General features: G+C 46.2%; 1 protein-coding gene across 1 annotated transcript in view; it reads right to left on the reverse strand.

The window, feature by feature from the left end:
* spata1 (spermatogenesis associated 1) overlaps positions 1 to 23,910 on the reverse strand; it is a 73,830-nt gene that overhangs the window by 19,409 nt on the left and 30,511 nt on the right. Inside the window, exons 4-9 of the mRNA XM_067989825.1 lie at positions 16,593 to 16,646; positions 15,897 to 16,488; positions 11,165 to 11,312; positions 3,720 to 3,774; positions 2,550 to 2,673; positions 1,209 to 1,334 (exon numbers count right to left, since the gene is read on the reverse strand). Of these exons, the coding sequence (XP_067845926.1) occupies positions 1,209 to 1,334; positions 2,550 to 2,673; positions 3,720 to 3,774; positions 11,165 to 11,312; positions 15,897 to 16,488; positions 16,593 to 16,646 (1,099 nt within the window). The remainder of the gene's footprint in view (positions 1 to 1,208; positions 1,335 to 2,549; positions 2,674 to 3,719; positions 3,775 to 11,164; positions 11,313 to 15,896; positions 16,489 to 16,592; positions 16,647 to 23,910) is intronic.

Genomic DNA, 23,910 nt, shown 5'->3' on the forward strand with positions numbered 1-23,910 from the left:
TCGGTTTAACGTCTCATCTGTAAGACGGCACCTCTGACAGTGCAGCACTCCCCCAGTACTGCACTGAGAGTGTCAGCCTAGATTTTGTGCTCAAGTCTCTGGAGTGGGACTTGAACCCACAACCTTCTGACTCAGAAGTGAGAGTGCGACCTCTATATAATATATCATATAGCATGGTAATATTTCTGTAAGACTAGATTCAGCAATTTTTCTCAGCAACAAGTTAGCAGCCTGGAACCAGACTGGGTTGCACAGGCGATTGTGGTAATTTGTTAATCAAAGAGAGTGTGGTTATGTATAATCTCCAACATTTCTGGTTTCTGTAAGAAGATGGTTCCTTGCAACAACTGAGGGTCCAGGTGTCATCCCATTCCATTCACACCGGTGGGGCTGGGTGGGGGTTAGCCAGGCACACACTGCGGAGTCTCTTACTCCCACCTTAAAGGAGAGCAATGATGACTGACACCTCGGAGGACTGAGCATCCAACTCACTGACTTAAGAGAGCGTAGGTGACAGAGAAGTCTCTTTGTCTCTGCCCCTCGCACCCAAGATGGGTTTGCATCTTAGCATTTTCGTCTCTCAATCAGTAGGTTGTGGGTTTAAGTCTCACTTTATAGAGACTTGAGCCCAAAATCTAGGCTGGCACTTTAGTGCAGCAATGAGGGAGTGCCGTAGTGTCAGAAGTGCCATCTTTCAAATGAGACATTAAACCAAGGCCCCATCTGCCCTCTTAGGTGGACGTAAAATATCCCATGGCACTTTTGAAGAAGAGCAGGGGAGTTCTCCCCGGCATCCTGGTCAATGTTTATTCCTCAACCAACTTTAAAAAAACTAATTATCGGGTCATCATCTCATTGCTGTTTGTGGGAGCTTGCTGTGCACAAATTGGCTGCCGCGTTTCCTACATTACAACAGTGACTACACTTCAAAAGTACTTCATTGGCTGTAAAGCGCTTTGGGGCGTCCTGAGGTCATGAAAGGTACTTTATAAATGCAAGTCCTTCCTTCCTTCCTTTCTTCCTTTCTTTCTCCTTTTCCTTTTCTTTCTTTCTCTTTTCTTTCTCTTTCGGAAGATGCTAGTGTTTTAAATGTCTGAAGCAGCTTAGGGAGAGAAGCCAAGCCCATACTTCGAGAGAGTTAGTAAGTTGTGTCTTTATTACTTTTTTATAACCACGGACTATACGGAAATTGATTTGAAGTTCCTTACCTTGGTTTCGCCTTAAGCGGTTCTGTGATAACAATCCTTTTGCTTTCTTCACAAGTTCTTCCCTCGTCTTTTCCAGGTATTTTCTCTCTTGTTTTGTAGAATTTATTTGAGCAATAAGCTGCTCCTCTTAAAAAAAAAGTGCAACATAATGCTCAGAATATTGTGTCACACTTTGAAAATAAGGAAGAAAAATACTTGGATTTATATTGGGCCTTTTCATATCGCTGAAATGCCTCACAGTGCTTCTGGTGTGAACCTAAGAATTTCTCTGAAGAGGAAAAGATTAAATTGACCCAACATGTCCGTCTCATTGTAAAAGATCACCACCCACCTATTTGCTTCTCACCATATCACTCGAGCTCTTCTTTCTACAGAAACACATCCAATTGTCTCTTGAGATCCCTTTGTATAAATTAAGCAAGTGCAAATGAGCACTTCTACTACGTCCATATGCAAATCCACCGCCCTAAACATCCACTCCCTTCACCACCGGCGCACCGTGGCTACAGTGTGTACCGTCTACAGTAGGCACTGCAGCAACTCGCCAAGGCTTCTTCGACAGCACCTCCCAAACTCGCGACCTCTACCACCTAGAAGGACGAGGGCAGCAGGCACATGGGAACAACACCACCTGCACGTTCCCCTCCAAGTCACACACCATCCCAACTTGGAAGTATATCGGCCGCTCCTGGAACTCCCTTCCTAACAGCACTGCGGGAGAACCTTCACCAAACAGACTGCAGCGGTTCAAGAAGGCGGCTCACCACCACCTTCTCAAGGGCAATTAGGGATGGGCAATAAATGCCGGCCTCGCCAGCGACGCCCACATCCCATGAATGAATTTTAAAAAAACTAGCTTTGGGCGAAGTTTTTTTGTATCTTTAACTTTTCCCGTCACTCTCCCTCCCCTCCAGCCCATATGAACAAGAGCATGGATTAGAGACTTGGCACATCGATGTGGGAGGGGAAAGGGTGGGCTCCTGGTTTCACAAGTACTTCCTCACGGCACATGCAAAAGGGGCACTTCCTTTATGGTTTTCAGCATGGGCCTTATTTGTGCTCTTTCCACAGAGGAGCAGGAGGCTTGAAATTGCTTTCATTGTATCTCTATATTTTATGAAATAAAGTATATTTTGAAATATAAAAAAAAGTAACAGGGGGGGGGGCCATTCAAGCCCCTCGAGCTGGTTCCACCAGTCAATTAGATCGGGGCTGACCTGTACCTTATCTCTATTTACCTGCCTTTGCTCCATATCCAATGGTGCCCTTACCTAACAAACAACAATCTATCGACCTCAGTCTTGCCAGAAGTATAAATGTGAAATTACACCCGGTACTTACTGTCTGTTGGAAGTAATTGAAGGTGGGGTCTTTGTGTAGTGAGAGCTAGTAGAGGTGGCAGGGGAGGAAGGGGATACCGCTTTGTAACTGATTCACAATGCGTCCCTTTGTCATCAGCTTGCATCTAAGTAGCGAAAAGAAGCACATAGGAAAAGTTACAACACGTGAGCTGAAAACTCAATAGCCCAGGCAGACTGGAATTCCCCAAAGGTGCCAGGGGGTTAATGAACACAACACAACTTTCTTTTACATGGACAGTAAAAAAATACTTCAGTCCTTTGCTCCACTTCTTACAGCTGCAAAATGCAATTATTTGGGGAAATTACTGAAAGGAAAGAAGAAAGAACTTGCATTTATATAGCGCCCATCCCTCAGCACTTCACAGCCGATAAGTTGCTCGAAGTGTAGTCACTGTGGTCACGTGGGCAAACACAGCAGCCAATGCGCTCCCAGCAAGCAAGCTCCCACAAACAGCAATGAGATAAATGACCAGTTAATCTGAGAAATGTATTTGGGGAAAATCGATTTTTGTTTTGTGGTACTGAGAGGCACAGTGGGTTAGATATTGCATTTTTGGGTCGATTCCAGCCCAGACCAACAGAGTGAAAGTCTCCTCTGTCTGCTGGCTGTAAGAGCCCGACACGCAATTCGGCTCTCAATTCGGCTCCCAATGGGCATGGGCCGGTAACTGTGCCTAGTTTGGCAATCTCATTGAGAGAGCATGGGAAGGCTGGTGGAGGAATTGGAAAGATTTCACACTGGTGCAGTAGGGGGCGCTTTTGAGGCTGAGGGTAGAGCAGAGGGAACTTCACTCTGCATCCGACCAATGCTACACGTGAGCTTGGAGTGCCCAGAGCTGACACTGGAGGGGAGGGGGGGGGCAATTTTAACCTAACCCACCCGCCGGGAGACTGACCCGATCGGGTGGAACGCTGGTTTTAGTCAATGGCAGTCAATGGAGATTAATATCGGGCGGGGTGTGAAACCAGCATTCCACCCGATCCCATGGGATTCCCGCCTGGCTTAAAACGACCTCCTGCGTTCCATTCCCCTGGATTAACGTCCCTCACATTGGTGAGTGCAAAATTCACATTTTGTAAAACAGAGAGATTTAAACAATGGGAAAGAGGAGAATCCAGTTTTGTACATTACCAGAAACTTATTCAATACCTGACAGGTTCTTTGTCCGGCATTTCTGGATTCTGGGCCCTGATTTAATCGCTGACTGCAAGACAGAATAGTCCTTTTTTTTTAAACAGTTTTGAACTAGAACACAGACGCAAAGTATTTCAGAGCAGCAGCAGCAATAATGTGCGCTCAACACAACCAACTCGTGCTGTACATTAACCAAAAAATCCGATCAAGTAAAAGCAACGAGCAAATCAAACTTTTATCCAACCTTCACGGTGGAAAAAAAGATGAAGACGAGTTAGACCACACTTGGAGCACTGTGCACGGTTCCGGTCTCCACATTATAAAAAGGATATCGGAGAAGGTGCATAAAAGATTCACAAGGATGATACCAGAATTGGGAGGTTATACCAATCAGGTATGGGGGCTCTTTTCTCTAGAAAAGAGAAGGATGAGGGGTGACCTGTAAGAGGTCTTTAAAATTATGAAAGGGTTCGATAGGGTAGACGTAGAGAAGATGTTTCCAGTTGTGGGGGAGTCCAAAACTGGAGATTATAAATATAAGATGGCTATTAATAAATTCAATAGGGAATTCAGGAGAAACTTCTTTACCCAGAGAGTGGTGAGAATGTGGAACTCGCTACCACAAGGAGTAGTTGAGGCGACTGGCATAGATGCATTTAAGGGGAAGTTAGTTAAGTACACGAGGAAGAAAGGAATAGAAGGATATGCTGATAGGGGTAGATGAAGAGAGGTGGGAGGAGGCTTATGCGCAGCATAAACGCCGGCATAAGCCAGGTGGGCTGAATGGCCTGTTTCTGTGATGTAGATTCGATATAATTCTATGTAAGTGAGGTTATTTTACAAAACCTTGCTCCCGGAAGGGGGCCTCACCCTCTGCAGGCCCACGTCAGGAACTCAGCTGCACGCGCCCCACAATTTTCCATCTACTCAGACAGAAATCGGAGGGACCGCACGCATGAATTCCCAGCATGCACTGCTCAAGGTTCCTCGCAGGGAGCACAATTTTACGAAATTAGCCCAAAGGTTTTTAAGAACATTTGTCCCACCTTTTTTTTCATTCGTTCATGGGATGTGGGCGTCGCTGGCGAGGCCGGCATTTATTGCCCATCCCTAACTGCCCTTGAGAAGGTGGTGGTGAGCCACCATCTTGAACCGCTGCAGTCCGTGTGGTGAAGGTTCTCCCACAGTGCTGTTAGGTAGGGAGTTCCAGGATTTTGACTCAGCGGCCCTGCTCATTGTATTGTTTTAGATTCAGATTCAAATAAAGGACCTGCAGGTGAAAGCAATGTGTACTCAGTCATACTAGGCCAGACCAGAAGGTCATAGAGTCATAGAGTTATACAGCACGGATAGAGGCCCTTCGGCCCATCGTGTCCGCGCCAGCCATCAAGCCCTGTCTACTCTAATCCCATTTTCCAGCATTTGGTCCGTAGCCTTGTATGCTATGGCATTTCAAGTGCTCATCCAAATGCTTCTTGAATGTTGTGAGGGTTCCTGCCTCCACAACCCTTTCAGGCAGTGAGTTCCAGACTCCAACCACCCTCTGGGTGAAAAAGTTCTTTCTCAAATCCCCTCTAAACCTCCCGCCTTTTACCTTGAATCTATGTCCCCTTGTTATAGAACCCTCAACGAAGGGAAAAAGCTCCTTAGTATCCATCCTATCTGTGCCCCTCATAATTTTGTACATCTCAATCATGTCCCCCCTCAGCCTCCTCTGCTCCAAGGAAAACAAACCCAATCTTCCCAGTCTCTCTTCATAGCTGAAGCTCTCCAGCCCTGGTAACATCCTGGTGAATCTCCTCTGCACCCTCTCCAAAGCGATCACATCCTTCCTGTAGTGTGGCGACCAGAACTGCACACAGTACTCCAGCTGTGGCCTAACCAGTGTTTTGTACAGCTCCATCATAACCTCCTTGCTCTTATATTCTATGCCTCGGCTAATAAAGGCAAGTATCCCATATGCCTTCTTTACCACCTTATCTACCTGTTCCGCCGCCTTCAGGGATCTGTGAACTTGCACACCAAGATCCCTCTGACCCTCTGTCTTGCCTAGGGTCTTCCCATTCATTGTGTATTCCCTTGCCTTGTTAGTCCCTCCAAAGTGCATCACCTCGCACTTTTCCGGGTTAAATTCCATTTGCCACTGTTCCGCCCATCTGACCAACCCATCAATATCGTCCTGCAGACTGAGGCTATCCTCCTCGCTATTTACCACCCTACCAATTTTTGTATCATCAGCGAACTTACTGATCATACCTTTTACATTCATATCCAAGTCATTAATGTAGACCACAAACAGCAAGGGATCCAGCACCGATCCCTGTGGTACCCCACTGGCCACAGGCTTCCAGTCACAAAAACAACCTTCGACCATCACCCTCTGCCTTCTGCCACTAAGCCAGTTTTGTATCCAAAGTGCCAAGGCACCCTGGATTCCATGGGCTCATACCTTCTTGATCAGTCTCCTGTGGGGGACTTTATCGAAGACCTTACTGAAATCCATGTATACCACATCCACTGCGTTACCCTCATCCACACGCCTAGTCACCCCCTCAAAAAATTCAATCAAATTAGTCAGACATGATCTTCCCTTGACAAAGCCATGTTGACTATCCCTGATTAATCCTTGCTTCTCCAAGTGGAGACTAATTTTGTCCTTCAGAATTTTTTCCAATAATTTTCCTACCACTGATGTTAGGCTCACTGGCCTGTAGTTCCCCGGTTTTTCCCTACTCCCCTTCTTGAATAATGGTACTACATTAGCGGTTCTCCAGTCCTCTGGCACATCCCCTGTGGCCAGAGAGGTTCTGAATATATGTGTTAGAGCCCCCGCAATCTCCTCCTTTGCCTCACACAGTAGCCTGGGATACATTTCGTCCGGGCCTGGGGATTTATCCATTTTTAGGCCTGCTAAAACCGCTCGATGTTAATATGTTCGAGTATATCACAGTCCCCCTGCCGTATTTCTCTGTCTACATCGTCCTTCTCCATAGTGAAAACAGATGCAAAAAATTCATTTAGAACCCCTCCTACATCTGCCGGCTCCACACACAGATTGCCATTTTTGTCCCTAATGGGCCCTATTTTTTCCCTAGTCATCCTCTTACCCTTAATATACTTATAAAACATCTTAGGATTTTCCTTTATTTTGCTCGCCAGTGTTATTTCATGGCCCCTCCTTGATCTCCTAATTTCTTTTTTAATTATCCCCCTGCACTTTTTGTACTCCTCTAGGGCTTCCTCCGTCTTTAGCCTTTTGTATCTGCCAAAAGCCCTCCTTTTTTTCCTAATCCATTCTCGTATATCCCCTGACATCCAAGGTTCCCTGGAGTTCTTGGAACCACCCTTGACCTTTACGGGAACATGTTGCCATTGTATGGTCTCAATCTCCCTTCTGAAAGACTCCCATTGCTCCGATGCGGATTTTCCTACAAGCAGCTGATCCCAGTCCATTTTGGCCAGATCCTGCCATATCCTATTAAAATCGGCCTTCCCCCAATTTAGAACCTTTATTTCCGGCCCCTCCCTGTCCTTTTCCATGACCACCTTAAATCTCACCGAATTATGGTCACTGTCACCAAAGTGCTCACCTACTAGCACTTCTTCCACTTGGCCGGCCACATTCCCTAGAATTAGGTCCAGTACCGCCCCCTCTCTTGTAGGACTTTCTACATGCTGGCTCAAAAAGCTCTCCTGGATGCACGTTAAGAATTTTGTACCCTCTAAGCCTTTTACACTCTGAGTATCCCAGTTAATATTGGGGAAGTTGAAATCCCCCACTATTATTACCCTATTATTATTTGCACAATTTTCTGAGATTTGCCTACATATCTGTTCCTCTATCTCCCCCTGACTGTTTGGGGGCCTATAGTACACTCCCATCAAAGTGCTTGCCCCCTTTTTGTTTTTAAGCTCCACCCATATGGCCTCATTAGAGGAACCTTCTAATATACGCTGAGAGGGTGAGTGCATTGAGACGCAAGAGGTGGGGAGAGACTTAGCAAAGACATTTTTTAATAAACAATCAATGGTGGAAGGAAATTGATCAATGGTGGAAGGAATCGATCAATGATGGAAGGAAATTGATTAATGGTGGAAGGAAATCGATCAATGGTGGAAGGAAATCGATCAATGATGGAAGGAAATCGATCGATGGTGGAAGGAAATCGATCGATGGAGGAAGGAATCGATCAATGATGGAAGGAAATCGATCGATGGTGGAAGGAATCGATCCATGGTGGAAGGAAATCGATCAATGGAGGAAGGAATCGATCAATGGTGGAAGGAATCGATCAATGGAGGAAGGAAATCGATCAATGGTGGAAGGAAATCGAACGATGGTGGAAGGTATTCGATCGATGGTGGAAGGAATCGATCTATGGAGGAAGGAATCGATCAATGGTGGAAGGAATCGATCAATGGTGGAAGGAATCGATCGATGGTGGAAGGAATCGATCAATGGTGGAAGGAAATCGATCAATGGAGGAAGGAATCGATCAATGGAGGAAGGAATCGATCAATGGTGGAAGGAAATCGATCAATGGTGGAAGGAATCGATCAATGGTGGAAGGAAATCGATCAATGGAGGAAGGAATCGATCGATGGTGGAAGGAATCAATCAATGGTGGAAGGAATCGATCGATGGTGGAAGGAATCGATCAATGGTGGAAGGAATCGATCGATGGTGGAAGGAATCGATCAATGGTGGAAGGAATCGATCGATGGTGGAAGGAATCGATCAATGGTGGAAGGAAATCGATCAATGGAGGAAGGAATCGATCAATGGAGGAAGGAATCGATCAATGGTGGAAGGAAATCGATCAATGGTGGAAGGAAATCGATCAATGGTGGAAGGAATCGATCAATGGTGGAAGGAAATCGATCAATGGAGGAAGGAATCGATCGATGGTGGAAGGAATCAATCAATGGTGGAAGGAAATCGATCAATGGAGGAAGGAATCGATCAATGGAGGAAGGAATCGATCAATGGAGGAAGGAATCGATCAATGGTGGAAGGAAATCGATCAATGGTGGAAGGAATCGATCAATGGAGGAAGGAATCGATCAATGATGGAAGGAATCGATCGATGGTGGAAGGAAATCGATCAATGGTGGAAGGAAATCGATCAATGGAGGAAGGAATCGATCAATGGAGGAAGGAAATCGATCAATGGAGGAAGGAATCGATCAATGGAGGAAGGAATCGATCAATGGTGGAAGGAAATCGATCAATGGTGGAAGGAATCGATCAATGGTGGAAGGAAATCGATCAATGGAGGAAGGAATCGATCAATGATGGAAGGAATCGATCGATGGTGGAAGGAAATCGATCCATGGTGGAAGGAAATCGATCAATGGAGGAAGGAATCGATCAATGGAGGAAGGAAATCGATCAATGGAGGAAGGAATCGATCAATGGAGGAAGGAATCGATCAATGGTGGAAGGAAATCGATCAATGGTGGAAGGAATCGATCAATGGTGGAAGGAAATCGATCAATGGAGGAAGGAATCGATCAATGATGGAAGGAATCGATCGATGGTGGAAGGAAAGCGATCAATGGTGGAAGGAAATCGATCAATGGAGGAAGGAATCGATCAATGGAGGAAGGAAATCGATCAATGGAGGAAGGAATCGATCAATGGAGGAAGGAATCGATCAATGGTGGAAGGAATCGATCGATGGAGGAAGGAATCGATCAATGGTGGAAGGAAATCGATCAATGGTGGAAGGAATCGATCAATGGTGGAAGGAATCGATCAATGGTGGAAGGAATCGATCAATGGTGGAAGGAATCGATCAATGGTGGAAGGAAATCGATCAATGGAGGAAGGAATTGATCAATGATGGAAGGAAATCGATCAATGGTGGAAGGAATCGATCAATGGTGGAAGGAAATCGATCAATGGAGGAAGGAAATCGATCGATGGTGGAAGGAATCGATCAATGGTGGAAGGAATCGATCGATGGTGGAAGGAATCGATCAATGGTGGAAGGAAATCGATCAATGGAGGAAGGAATCGATCAATGGAGGAAGGAATCGATCAATGGTGGAAGGAAATCGATCAATGGTGGAAGGAATCGATCAATGGTGGAAGGAAATCGATCAATGGAGGAAGGAATCGATCGATGGTGGAAGGAATCAATCAATGGTGGAAGGAATCGATCGATGGTGGAAGGAATCGATCAATGGTGGAAGGAAATCGATCAATGGAGGAAGGAATCGATCAATGGAGGAAGGAATCGATCAATGGAGGAAGGAATCGATCAATGGTGGAAGGAAATCGATCAATGGTGGAAGGAATTGATCAATGGTGGAAGGAAATCGATCAATGGAGGAAGGAATCGATCAATGATGGAAGGAATCGATCGATGGTGGAAGGAAATCGATCCATGGTGGAAGGAAATCGATCCATGGTGGAAGGAAATCGATCAATGGAGGAAGGAATCGATCAATGGAGGAAGGAAATCGATCAATGGAGGAAGGAATCGATCAATGGAGGAAGGAATCGATCAATGGTGGAAGGAAATCGATCAATGGTGGAAGGAATCGATCAATGGTGGAAGGAAATCGATCAATGGAGGAAGGAATCGATCAATGATGGAAGGAAATCGATCAATGGAGGAAGGAATCGATCAATGGAGGAAGGAATCGATCAATGGTGGAAGGAATCGATCGATGGAGGAAGGAATCGATCAATGGAGGAAGGAATCGATCAATGGAGGAAGGAATCGATCAATGGAGGAAGGAAATCGATCAATGGAGGAAGGAATCGATCAATGGAGGAAGGAATCGATCAATGGTGGAAGGAATCGATCGATGGAGGAAGGAATCGATCAATGGAGGAAGGAATCGATCAATGGTGGAAGGAAATCGATCAATGGTGGAAGGAAATCGATCAATGGTGGAAGGAAATCGATCAATGGAGGAAGGAATCGATCAATGATGGAAGGAATCGATCGATGGTGGAAGGAAATCGATCAATGGTGGAAGGAAATCGATCAATGGAGGAAGGAATCGATCAATGGAGGAAGGAAATCGATCAATGGAGGAAGGAATCGATCAATGGAGGAAGGAATCGATCAATGGTGGAAGGAATCGATCAATGGTGGAAGGAATCAATCAATGGTGGAAGGAAATCGATCAATGGTGGAAGGAATCGATCAATGGAGGAAGGAATCGATCGATGGTGGAAGGAATCGATCAATGGTGGAAGGAATCAATCAATGGTGGAAGGAATCGATCAATGGTGGAAGGAATCGATCAATGGAGGAAGGAATCGATCGATGGAGGAAGGAATCGATCGATGGAGGAAGGAATCGATCGATGATGGAAGGAAATCGATCGATGATGGAAGGAAATCGATCGATGATGGAAGGAAATCGATCGATGATGGAAGGAAATCGATCGATGATGGAAGGAAATCGATCGATGGCAAGTTTCTAATCAAGGATTCTTACCTTTTCATTCTTTGGTTTTCTAAATATTCTGCATCTCTCTCATCCAGTGATTCTGGAACCCCCGAATCCCTCATGCTATTACTCTGAATCCTGCTTTCCTTTGAAACTGAACTAATGTCCACTTGCACATCTCCCATGGGTGCATTTTCTACAAAAGAAAAGTCCATTTATAATAAAAGAATTGCCAAAATGCTTTTGTACAATTATTATAACATCTCTTTTTCAGATTGGCAGTAGTAATAAGTGTCGGTTTGGCTCAGTGGTAACACTCTCGTCTCTGAGTCAGAAGGCTGTGGGCTCAAGCCCCCCCCTCACTCCAGGACTCGAGCATGTAGTCTCACATTTCAGTGTAGTACTGAGGGACTACTACATTAGCTGAGATACTGGGGGTGGAATTCAGCTTCGACTGGGGCGCAAAAGAAAGGAAAATCAGGGATATGTGTGTAACGGGCAGCTGATCTGCTGTTGCCTGTTTTGTGCACTGGATTGCCCTGGAGTCTCCAGGAATTAAGGACTAATCTCCAGGACACTGCGCAAACCTAACCCAGGAGAAAAATCATAGCAGCAATAAAAAAATGTGTTTCTAGAAAAAAAATCTTTGAACACTTTTGTTTACTAGATATAAAAATATTGGAGATCGGGGGGAAAAAGGCTGTTTGACTGACGGTCAGGAATCAACCCATCGGGTAATGAAGGGTCTGTTCACTTTCTGATTGGCGTAGGAAGGCGGTGCACCACGAGGATGGACATGTCGGGCGGCCAATGGCGGGAGTGTGGGGGCGGGGCGGTTGGAGGCAGGAGGTCACGAGATGAAACCTCCAGGAATCTGTCCAACCAGAGTTGGCAACCCTACTAGTGGCCCAGCCGAAGTCGAATTTTACCCCCACCGTCTTTCAGATGAGAGGACAAACTGTGCAGGATGTAAAAGATCCCATAGCACGACTAGAAGAAGAGCAGGAACGTTCCCCTGGTGTCCTGGCCAACATTTATCCCTCAACTAAAACAGATTAATTGAGGCCTTGCTGTGTGCAAATTGGCTGCTTCGTTTGCATACATCACAACAGAGACTGCAGTTCATAAAAAGTAATTAATTGGTTGTGAAGTGTTTTTGGAATATCCTGAGGATATATAAGTGTAAGTTCTTTCTTAATAAAGACACAGGAAGAAGCATCCGAATTACCAGACTGATTCCTGGGATGGCAGGACTGTCGTATGAGGAGAGATTGGGTCGACTCGGCCTGTATTCACTCGAGTTTAGAAGAATGAGAGGGGATCTCATTGAAACATATAAAATTCTAACAGGGCTAGACAGACTGGATGCAGGGAGGATGTTTCCCCTGGCTGGGGGGGTCCAGAACGAGGGGTCACAGTCTCAGGACACAGTCTGTGGATACTTGGCCTCCACAGTCTTCTGTGGTAGAGAATTCCACAGGTTCATCACCCTCTGAGTGAAGAAATTTCTCCTCAGGACTGAGATGAGGAGAAATTTCTTTACTCAGAGGGTGATGAACCTGTGGAATTCTCTACCACAGGAGGCTGTGGAGGCCAAGTCACTGAATATATTAAAGAAGGAGCTAGATAGATTTCTAGACACAAAAGGCATCAAGGGGTATGGGGAGAGAGCGGGAATATGGCATTGAGATAGAGGATCAGCCATGATCGTATTGAATGGCGGAGCAGGCTTGAAGGGCTGAATGGCCTACTCCTGCTCCTATTTTCTATGTTTCTATCACACTTACCTGGCAATGCCTCTGATAATTCTCCCCTTGTGCGTCTAGTCCACCTCCCTCCACCTGCTTTCGTCTCAGATCTTCCCTTCCCATGAAATCAATGGCAAGGAAAGCCAGACGGCTTCTCTAACAGGCGGCCAATCCGCAAAGCCAGTTTACTGCCTGGGCAATGTGTTGAAAATTACCCCCCCCCCCAATACCTCTGCCAATGCAACACTCCTTCAGTACTGCACTGAATATACAACCTAGATTACCCTAAAGTGGATCCCACAACTTTCTGATTCAGAAGCAAGAGTGCTGCCCACTGAGCCCAGCTGGCATTCAGTCGGCTGTAAGTGGTGTACAAGACCACGCTGGAGCGACCTGTTCACTGCTCAATAACATGGCCGAGAATTGGAATTGATTGTGAGGATCTGTGTCTCACTTCAGTGCCGCAGTTGGGCTAATCAATAAACAATGAGGTAGTGATAGGTGAGCGATAACTCCCTCGAGGCACTGAGCGCAGTTTTGCATCATGGAAAAGATAGTGAAGCCATGGGCAAGGTGCCGAATAGATTCATTAGAATAGTACTCGGGTGAGAGGATATGGTGGCAGCCTTGAAAAACCAAGGCCGAATTCACTGATGCAGAAGTGCGGATCTAATGGAAGTGTTCAAAGTTATAAAAGGGTTTGGTGATGGTAAACAGCAAAATATTACTGGAACTTTCAAAGAGCCGGCACAGGCATGGTGAGCCAAATGGCCTCCTTCTGTGCTGTATCATTCTATGACTCTACGGTAAGTGAATTGGTAACAAGGCATCAATGCTAGAAATATCAATGATGTGGAGATGCCGGTGATGGACTGGGGTGGACAAATGTAAGGAGTCGCACAACACCAGGTTATAGTCCAACAGCTTTATTTGAAATCGCAAGCTTTCGGAGGCCTCCTCCTTCGTCAGGTGAGGTCGTCATGAAGGGTCTGGACAGAGTAAATGAGGAGAAATTGTTTCCAGCGGCAGGAGGGTCGGTAACCAGAGGACACACATTTAAGGCGATCGGCGAAAGAACCAGAGCCCGAGATATGGAGAAATTTCTTGCACAGCGAGTTGTTATGATCTGGAATGTACTGCTTGAAAGGGTGGTGGAAGCAGATTCAATAGTAACTTTCAAAAAGGAATTGGATAAATACTTGAAACCTCACCTGACGAAGGAGGAAGCCTCCGAAAGCTTGCGATTACAAATAAAGCTGTTGGACTATAACCTGGTGTTGTAAGATTCCTTACAGAAATATCAAGGGGGAGGTTGAAAGAAACCCATTCACATAAAGTGCATAAATGCATTACCACAAGTGGCTATTGAAGCCTAATCAATCACAAAATTTGCCACCTCATGCCTGCGCCATTGCTGGTTCTTCACGTGGAGCTATCCCCTCTATTTCTAGATCCCTGCTGTTTCTCCCCCGTCCTTTCAATGATAAACACTTCATAGAATCGTACCCCACGGAAGGAGGCCATTCGGTCCATCGTGCCTGTGCCGGCTCTTTGAAAGAGCTATCCAATTAGTCCCACTGCCCCCCTGCTCTTTCCCCATAGCCCTGCAAGTTTTTCCCCTTTTCAAGTATTTATCCAATTCCCTTTTTGAAAGTTACTATTGAATCTGCTTCCACCACCCTTTCAAGCAGTGCTTTCCAGATCATAAGTTTGCAGATGACACCAAGATTGGTGGCATTGTGGACAGTGAAGAAGGTTATCTAGGATTGCAACGGGATCTTGATAAATTGGGCCAGTGGGCCGATGAATGGCAGATGGAGTTTAATTTAGATAAATGTGAGGTGATGCATTTTGGTAGATCGAATCGGGCCAGGACCTACTCCGTTAATGGTAGGGCGTTGGGGAGAGTTATAGAACAAAGAGATCTAGGAGTACAGGTTCATAGCTCCTTGAAAGTGGAGTCACAGGTGGATAGGGTGGTGAAGAAGGCATTCGGCATGCTTGGTTTCATTGGTCAGAACATTGAATACAGGTGTTGGGATGTCTTGTTGAAGTTGTACAAGACATTAATAAGGCCACACTTGGAATACTGTGTACAGTTCTGGTCACCCTATTATAGAAAGGATATTATTAAACTAGAAAGAGTGCAGAAAAGATTTACTAGGATGCTACCGGGACTTGATGGTTTGACTTATAGGGAGAGGTTGGATAGGCTGAGACTTTTTTCCTTGGAGAGTAGGAGGTTTTGAGGTGATCTTATAGAATAATGAGGGGCATAGATAAGGTAGATAGTCAAAATCTTTTCCCAAAGGTAGGGGAGTCTATAACGAGGGGGCATAGATTTAAGGTGAGAGGGGAGAGATACAAAAGGGTCCAGAGGGGCAATTTTTTCACTCAAAGGGTGGTGAGTGTCTGGAATGAGCTGCCAGAGGCAGTAGTAGAGGCGGGTACAATTTTGTCTTTTAAAAAGCATTTGGACAGTTACATGGGTAAGATGGGTATAGAGGGATATGGGCCAAGTGCAGGCAATTGGGACTAGCTTAGTGGTATAAACTGGGCGACATGGACATGTTGGGCCGAAGGGCCTGTTTCCATGTTGTAAACTTCTATGATTCTATGATTCTATAGCAACTCGCTGTGCAAGAAATTTCTCCACATCTCGGCTCTGGTTCTTTTGCCGATCGCCTTAAATCTGTGTCCTCTGGTTACCGACCCTCCTGCCACTGGAAACAATTTCTCCTCATTTACTCTGTCCAGACCCTTCGTGATCTCGAACACCTCGATCGAATCTCCTCTTAACCTTCTCTGCTCTAAGGAGAACAATCCCAGCTTTTCCGGTCTATCCACAAAACCGAAGTCCCTCATCCCTGGGTACTTGAAGAAGAAAAACATTAAAAATGTTAAAGGAAAAACAGCAGGGAACCAGAAATCGATTGGCCAGATCCACTTGAAAAAACCAGCACTGGGGTGGGAAATGATGTGCCAAATTGGCCTCCTGTGCCGAAATCTCTACAAATCCATGATTCAAAAACCTTTTTTTCTCTGCTGCGCTCGATGCTCTTGTTGTTGATTTCTCAGTGGTTTTTTATTGGCCTGTCTTGTGTTTATAATGGGTTTGGTGTGTGACTCCTTCTGCTCCCAGGTGCTATTGAAATCTGGACTCCTTGTACTGTGCACCTGCTGCGAGACACCACTGGCTTCAAATTCCCTCGAATCCTCGCTTTCTTCTGGATTCGCACTTGGCGGTCCATGAAGTGAGACGTAGCTGCCGGTTTTATCCGGGCTCCCGGCGCGGTGAACTTTGCCTGGAAAGCCATCGGTTTTACGTTCCCTCGCTGCTGCCTTTTCCTCTCGGTTCGTACTCCTTGGTCTTTGATGTGTCTCGTAGGTGCTGCGTACATCCGGACTCTTAGTGACATGTGCTCGGCAGGAACAACTGGACGCCTTAAATTCTCCCGAAGACTCGTTCTCGTCCGGAGTTGTACCTCTTGGTCTCGGACGTGGCATGCAGGACTCTGAGTGTTCCTTGGGGAACTGCTGACCGTTGGGTGTAAACGAGTTGATCAGCTCCCTCCAGCCAGAGTGTCCTACGCCTGGCAGCAAGTAGAGTTCTGGCTGGGGAGCCTGAGAGATCAGAGTGGATTCCAATTAGAGGCAGAAAACAATGAACAAAAGATTTAACTAAATTAGAATTCCGTCTATGATAATAACACAGTAGATCTACCTACATAAGGAGGGGCAAATGACTTCACTTTGAGTTCCAGTTCTTGCTTTGCTCTGACCTGAAAACAAGGTTCAGAATGCATTATGAAAATGAGGTATTGCATTTTTTGTAATTTTTTTTTAAAACATAAGACAGTAGGACCTTCCAATAAGGTGGAGGGGGGACTCCGCCAATAGGCCATAATGGAAATTAGCAGACAACTACTTGCATTTATATAGCGCCTTTAACGTAGTAAAACGTCCCAAGACGCTTCACAGGAGCGATTATCAAACAAAATTTGACACCAAGCCACATAAGGAGATATCAGGATAGGTGACCAAAAGCTTGGTTAAAGAGGTAGGTTTTAAGGAGCATCTTAAAGGAGGAAAGAGAGACAGAGAGATTTAGAGAGGGGATTCCAGAGCTTAGAGCCTAGGCAGCTGAAGGCACGGCCGCCAATGGTGGAGCAATTAAAATCGGGGATGCGCAAGAAGCCAGAATTGGAGGAGTGTGGAGATCTCGGAGGGTTGTAGGAGCTGGAGGAGGTTACAGAGATAGGGAGGGGCAAGGCCGTGGAGGGGTTTAAAAACAACAATGAGAAGTTTAAAATCGAGGCGTTCCCGGACTGGGGGCTAATGTAGGTCAGTGAACACAGGGGTGATGGGTGAATGGGACTTGGTGCGAGTTAGGATACGGGCAGCAGAATTTTGGATGAGCTCAAGTTTACGGAAGGTGCAAGTTGGGAGGCCGGTCAGGAGAGCGTGGAATAGTCGAGTCTAGAGGTGACAAAGGCATGGATGAGGGTTTCAGCAGCAGATGAGATGAGGCAGGGTCAGAGACGGGCAATGTTACGGAGGTGGAAGTAGGCGGTCTTGGTGATGGAGTGGACGAGGGGTTGGAAGCTCATCTCAGGGTCAAATAGGACCCCAAGGTTGCGAACAGTTTGGTTCAGCTTCAGACAGTGGCCAGGGAGAGGGATGGAGTCGATGGCTTGGGGAGGAAATTTCTGCTCATCCATTGCTGGATGTCGGACAAGCAGCGTGACAAATCAGAGATAGTGGAGGGGTCAAGAGAGGTGGTGGTTTAGTCTTACACAATTGGTGTTGCAATACCCTAGGTACAGGAATGAATACATGTACAATATGATAAACGACCTTAATTTAATCTTTTTTGGGTTGATCCACGTCAGACAGTGGAGATTGGTATTACTATTCGAAGAAGAGCAAGACAGTCCTGGCCAATATTTCTGCCTCAACCAACATCACTAAAACAGATTATCTGGTCATGTATCTGTTTATGGGAGCTTGCTGTGCGTAAATTGACTGCAGCGTTTCCTACATTACAACAGTGACTACACTGTCTTCTCAAGGGCAATTAGGGATGGGCAATAAATGATGGCCTTGCCAGCGACGCCCACATCCCATGAACGAATACTGAAAATCGAATACGCAGTGCTTTACTGTAACATATTTAATTCTAGGGCAGTTCCCAAAGTAAGCACAACCTGAGAAAATGAAACAAGCCTTCGGTGCCAATCTGCTCGCTCATCCCAATCCATCTGACATCACGATGCGAGCTTCCAGGTGCATGGAATCAGCTCCATGTTACTTCCAGGCTGCATCTCGCTCAGCTCCCATGAAGCTCAGTGTCCTGGAACTCTTACGACTAAGCTCCATTTTGTTTTCTCCGCTGTATAGCATTGCTACGCCATGCATTCCTCAAATCGCATGTGCGCACGCACGGGTCCTGCATCTTACTGCGCAGCCCAAAGCAACATCGCTAAAGTAACGCGGGGAGGCCGTCGAGTGGAGCATGCGGTCTCCTTTTCAAGTGCTGCTCTCCCGGGGGGCCTCAACAAGATAGTAAATCTCCTTATATTGGTTGGCACCAAACTCCAGTACAGCACTAGGGTGCGTTTGTGCACAACAATGAACAAATGTTATGGTTGACCCCCAAATTAAAACAAATACAGTAATTATTGCTATGCTTCCAGTGATGGGACAACTGCCCCTTGAGGTGGGACCCTGCTGTTTGTAGTTATTGCTGAGTTCTTACGATCTGGAACGCACTGCCTGAAAGGGTGGTGGAAGCAGATTCAATAGCAACTTTCAAAAGGGAATTGGAAAGGAAAAATTTAGTTCCGTTACTTCAGTTAAGTGGACAGACTGGAGAAGTTGGGATTGTTCTCTTTAGAGCAGAGAAGTTTGCGAGGAGATTTGAAAGAGGTGTTCAAAATCATGAGGGTTCTAGACAGAGTAGATAGAGAGAAACTGTTCCCATTGGCGGAAGGGTCGAGAACCAGAGGACACAGATTTAAGGTGATTGGCAAAGGAACCAAAAGCAACACGAGGAAAAACTTTTTTAGGCAGCGAGTGGTTATGATCTGGAATGCGCTGCCTGAAAGGGTGGTGGAAGCAGATTCAATCGTGGCTTTCAAAAGGGAACTGGATAAGTACTTGAAAGGAAAAAATTTGCAGGGCTACAGGGAAAGGGTGGGGGGAGTGGAACTAGCTGGATTGCTCTTGCAGAGAGCCGGCACGGACTCGATGGGCCGAATGGCCTCCTTCTGTGCTGTAACCATTCTATGATTCTATTCTATGATTCTAAGAGCAGAGGGGAATGGGACTAATTGGATAGCTCTTTCAAAGAGCCAGCACAGGTACGATGAGCTGAATGGCCTCCTTTCCATGCTGTAAGATTCTAGAAATGCTACAAGGGGCTCTTTTCTCTAGAAAAGGGAAGACTGCGGGGTGACCTGATAGAGGTCTTTAAAATTATGAAGGGATTCGATAGGGTAGACATAGAGAAGGTGTTTCCACTTGTGAGGGAGACCAAAACTAGGGGCCATAAATATAAGATCGTCGCTAATAAATCCAATAGGGAATTCAGGGAACTTTCTTTACTTAGAGAGTGGTTAGAATGTGGAACTTGCTATCACAAGGAGTAGTTGAGGCGAATAACACAGATGCGTTTAAGGGGAAGCTGGATAAACAGATGAGGGAGAAAGGAATAGAAGGATATGTCGATAGGGTGAGATGAAGAGGGGTCGGAGGGGGCTCGTGTGGAGCATAAACACCAGCATGGACCAGTTGGGCCAAGTGGCGTGTTTCTGTGCTGTAAATTCGATGTAATTCTATGTAAAATGCACAGTAGGCCCATCACTTTCTGGAAAAAGACAGGTCAGCATTTCAGGTGAAGGAGGATCCAGAGGGAAAGTCTCCACGTGGACTGTTAACCAGGCCTTTCTTTAGATGCTGACAGACCTGTTGTGTATTTCCTGTTTTTATCTTGAAGAAAATCTTTAGAATACGACGTGCATTTATATCGAGCCTCGTCATGTCCCCCGCAAACGTCTCAAACCGCAGACCTTTTGAAATGCAGTCGCTTTTATGTCGGCAGCTCAGCAGCCATTTTGCACATCAAGATCCTGAAATCAGCAACAAGGCAAATGTCCAGTTAATCTGTTTTTGGTGGTGTTGGTTGAGGGAGGAACGAATGTTGCCCAGGACGCTCCCTAATCTTTATCAGATAGTGTCCTGAGATCTTTCATGCTCAGACAGAGGAGGGTTCACTTGAAGGGGAAAAAAATTACAGGCCTATGGGGAAGGAGAAGGGGAATGGGACTGTTTGGATAGGTCTTTCAAAGAGCCGGCACGACGGGCCGAATGGCCCCCTCCTGTGCTGTACCTACGACGATACTAGGAACATCTCATTTGAAAAGCAGCCCCTCCAAACATGGAGCATTCCTTCAGTACTGCCCTGGTCGTCAAGTTTAAAATTGCTTAATTTCCTTTAGACACTATTTGTAATGCACTGGTTACCATGTGCTCATTATAAATCCATCTGTGCGACCTTATTTAACCTGTTTAAAAATAACTGCATTGAACCAGCACAGACAAGGTGTAACTTGCACGGTAACAAACGGAATAAATGTACCAGAGAAAATGATGCCTCAAAGTGTCTTCACACGGATTAGACAGTTACGCACCAATCCCAAATTAGACGGAGGTTCTGTTAGCAGTCTACCTTCTCGCGTTCAACTTCCTTTTGCTGGGACCGATCGCAGTCTTTCCGGAGACGTGCCCTGCCAGATTGTTGTCAAACAGCAAAAACCAAGCAAATATTTGAGTGCAGGGTAACCGTTTCATTAGGTTGCCATGATGCTTAGCTGCACTAAATAAATCAATGTGTCACTTGCTCTTTCAGCGAGTTGAAACAATAGGCCCCAGGGCTGACCTTTACAGATGTAGGCCGGGACTTGCAAGTCAGGTGCCTGAAACTAACATTCTTTCTGGTTGCCCTCCTTTAATTACTAATGGATTAAGCCTATGGGGTAACATAAATAACACGTCCATTTAAAATGGACTGCCCCCGATTTTATGATGACAATGGGCTCTGCAAGCAGTGACCACGGGCAGACACCAGGGCAACTTTCACAAGACCCCGAACTGCCAGCCAGTTGTGTAAGCGTTCGAGGGAGACCCCACATTGGTTGTGTGATGACTTTATTGCTATGGAGTAAGTAAAGTATGTACAATCGCTTTAGCAATAGTACAGAGGAACAAGCAAAACGGTATTACCCGCTCCTCTGGGCAGAGACTCTTCCTGGCGTTCTTTCTTCGATTCTCTACCACGAGTTCCCTCTTTCTCCCACTTTCTAACCCGTCTCCCTTCCTGCCGTGTCGTTTGTTCAACCTGTGCCCCAGGTTCAGCGACTCCGTTATCACCTCTTTCTTGTCTCGTTCACTTTACTTCACATTCAAACCCCACTTAATTAATATGCAAACCCGCCGTTGGATTGTGTAAAGATCATAATATCTCACCCATCTGCCCTTACTTCCCTTGATCGATAGTCGTCATGCTGTGATCAAATGGTCAACAGCACACACAATGTGATCAAATGGTCCTCTGATCAATCCCTCACACAATAAGATCAAACAATATGATGCTTCACTTAAATAGAGGCATAGAGTACAAAAGCAAGGAAGTTATGTTGAACCTTTATAAAACACTGGTTCGGCCACAACTGGAATATTGTGTTCAATTCTGGGCACTGCACTTTAGGAAGGATGTCAAGGCCTTAGAGAGGGTGCAGAAAAGATTTACTAGAATGGTTCCAGGGATGAGGGACTTCAGTTACGTGGATAGACTGGAGAAGCTGGGGTTGTTCTCCTTAGAGCAGAGAAGGTTGAGAGGAGATTTGACAGAAGTGTTCAAAATCATGAAGGGTTTAGATAAAGTCAATAAATAGAAATTGTTCCCATTGGCAGAAGGGTCGAGAACCAGAGGACACAGATTTAAGGTGAATGGCAAAAGAACCAAAGGCGATGTGAGGAAAAGCTTTTTTATGCAGCAATTGGTTATGATCTGGAACGCACTGCCTGAAAGGGTGGTGGAAGCAGATTCAATCGTGGTTTTCAAAAAGGAATTGGATAAATACTTGAAGGGAAAAAAATTGCAGGGCTACGGGGAAAGAGCGGGAGGAATGGGATTAACTGGATTGCTCTTACAAAGAGCCATCACGGGCTCGCTGGGCCGAATGGCCTCCTTTTGTGCTGTAACCATTCTATGATTGTATGAACGTTGCATCACCTGAAACTTGTTGACTCCCTGTTTGAATGCGACTATTACCACCCTGCTTGCTTTAAGCTAATAATACTTTTAAAAATATGATTCTACCATTCTCCTGCCTCCTTACAGTTGCCCGCGGTTTTCCGACACACGCTGACTGTGCATGGGTCCCCGCCTGCAGTGTATTTCCTCGCAGAATTTAGTCCATGTTCTTAGAGGCCTAGTGGTTTTTGGCTCAGGTGAAACCCTGAGCAGAATGGCGACAAGGCACCTCTCGCTTGCTCCCAAGCTCGGACAGGCTGACCTCCCCACCCCCCCACTCCAGCCGCAGAATCCAGAGTCAATAATGCAGGCGAGCTCCCAAATGCCTCTCGCTGGGAGCTCGCTATTTTGGGAGCGAGGACTTGGGTGCAGCTGCAGGAGTTAAAGGCCTGCAGCAGCGTAAAGGGGTCAGCAGAGAGGTCGGGGGGAGGGGGGAATAAAAGTCAACAATTTGGTTTACAAGAAACGTTTATCGGGCCTCGTGCAAGGGCAGACGATCCCCCACCCCCCCCCCCCCGAGGTTTTCCGGTTTAGTGCTCCTCTCAGAAGTTAAGACACTGGAGGGGTGCAGTGTTTCGATCCGAGTGGCACAGGCTTCAAAGGTGAGCAGCGCAGCAGCAGTGGACGGAGGTGTCCAGGACAGTCAGTGCAAAATTTAGTCCCCCCACGCATGACAACTCAGTCCTGCAAAACATTTACTGATCGTACCAGATCTGCCAAGCTAAGAGGAGCGAGCCACTTCTTCCAAGGATTCACTGTGCACCTTCCAAGAATGTGACACTAATTATTAGGAGGATGGGTGTTCTTACTTATAATTTGCTCCTCAAAATAATAGGGCTCATAGCATTAAATGTCCGATGTCACAGATTTATTAAGCATGCAATAATAATTATTATTAACAATAATTAAACATGCACTTAACAGCAGCACTCAGGGCAGCAAGTGTGTATTTTAAGATCTCTGCACGGTGTCTAGCAGTCGCTTTGGGTACTGCTAGCTGTTTCCTCAAGCTGGAGAGAATACATATTATGGTCTTTTTTTTTATTCGTTCACGGGATGTGGGCGTCGCTGGCAAGGCCGGCATTTATTGCCCATCCCTAATTGCCCTTGAGAAGGTGGTGGTGAGCCGCCTTCTTGAACCGCTGCAGTCCGTGTGGTGACGGTTCTCCCACAGTGCTGTTAGGAAGGGAGTTCCAGGATTTTGACCCAGCGACAATGAAGGAACGGCGATATAATTCCAAGTCGGGATGGTGTGTGACTTGAAGGGGAACGTGCAGGTGGTGTTGTTCCCATGCGCCTGCTGCCCTTGTCCTTCTAGGTGGTAGAGGTCGCGGGTTTGGGAGGTGCTGTCGAAGAAGCCTTGGCGAGTTGCTGCAGTGCATCCTGTGGATGGTGCACACTGCAGCCACAGTGCGCCAGTGGTGAAGGGAGTGAATGTTTAGGGTGGTGGATGGGGTGCCAATCAAGCGGGCTGCTTTATCTTGGATGGTGTCGAGCTTCTTGAGTGTTGTTGGAGCTGCACTCATCCAGGCAAGTGGAGAGTATTCCATCACACTCCTGACTTGTGCCTTGTAGATGGTGGAAAGGCTTTGGGGAGTCAGGAGGTGAGTCACTCGCCGCAGAATACCCAGCCTCTGACCTGCTCTCGTAGCCACAGTATTTATATGGCTGGTCCAGTTAAGTTTCTGGTCAATGGTGACCCCCAGGATGTTGATGGTGGGGGATTCGGC

This window comes from Heptranchias perlo, chromosome 9 (genome assembly GCF_035084215.1).
Source record: "Heptranchias perlo isolate sHepPer1 chromosome 9, sHepPer1.hap1, whole genome shotgun sequence".
Taxonomy (NCBI): Eukaryota; Metazoa; Chordata; class Chondrichthyes; order Hexanchiformes; family Hexanchidae; genus Heptranchias; species Heptranchias perlo.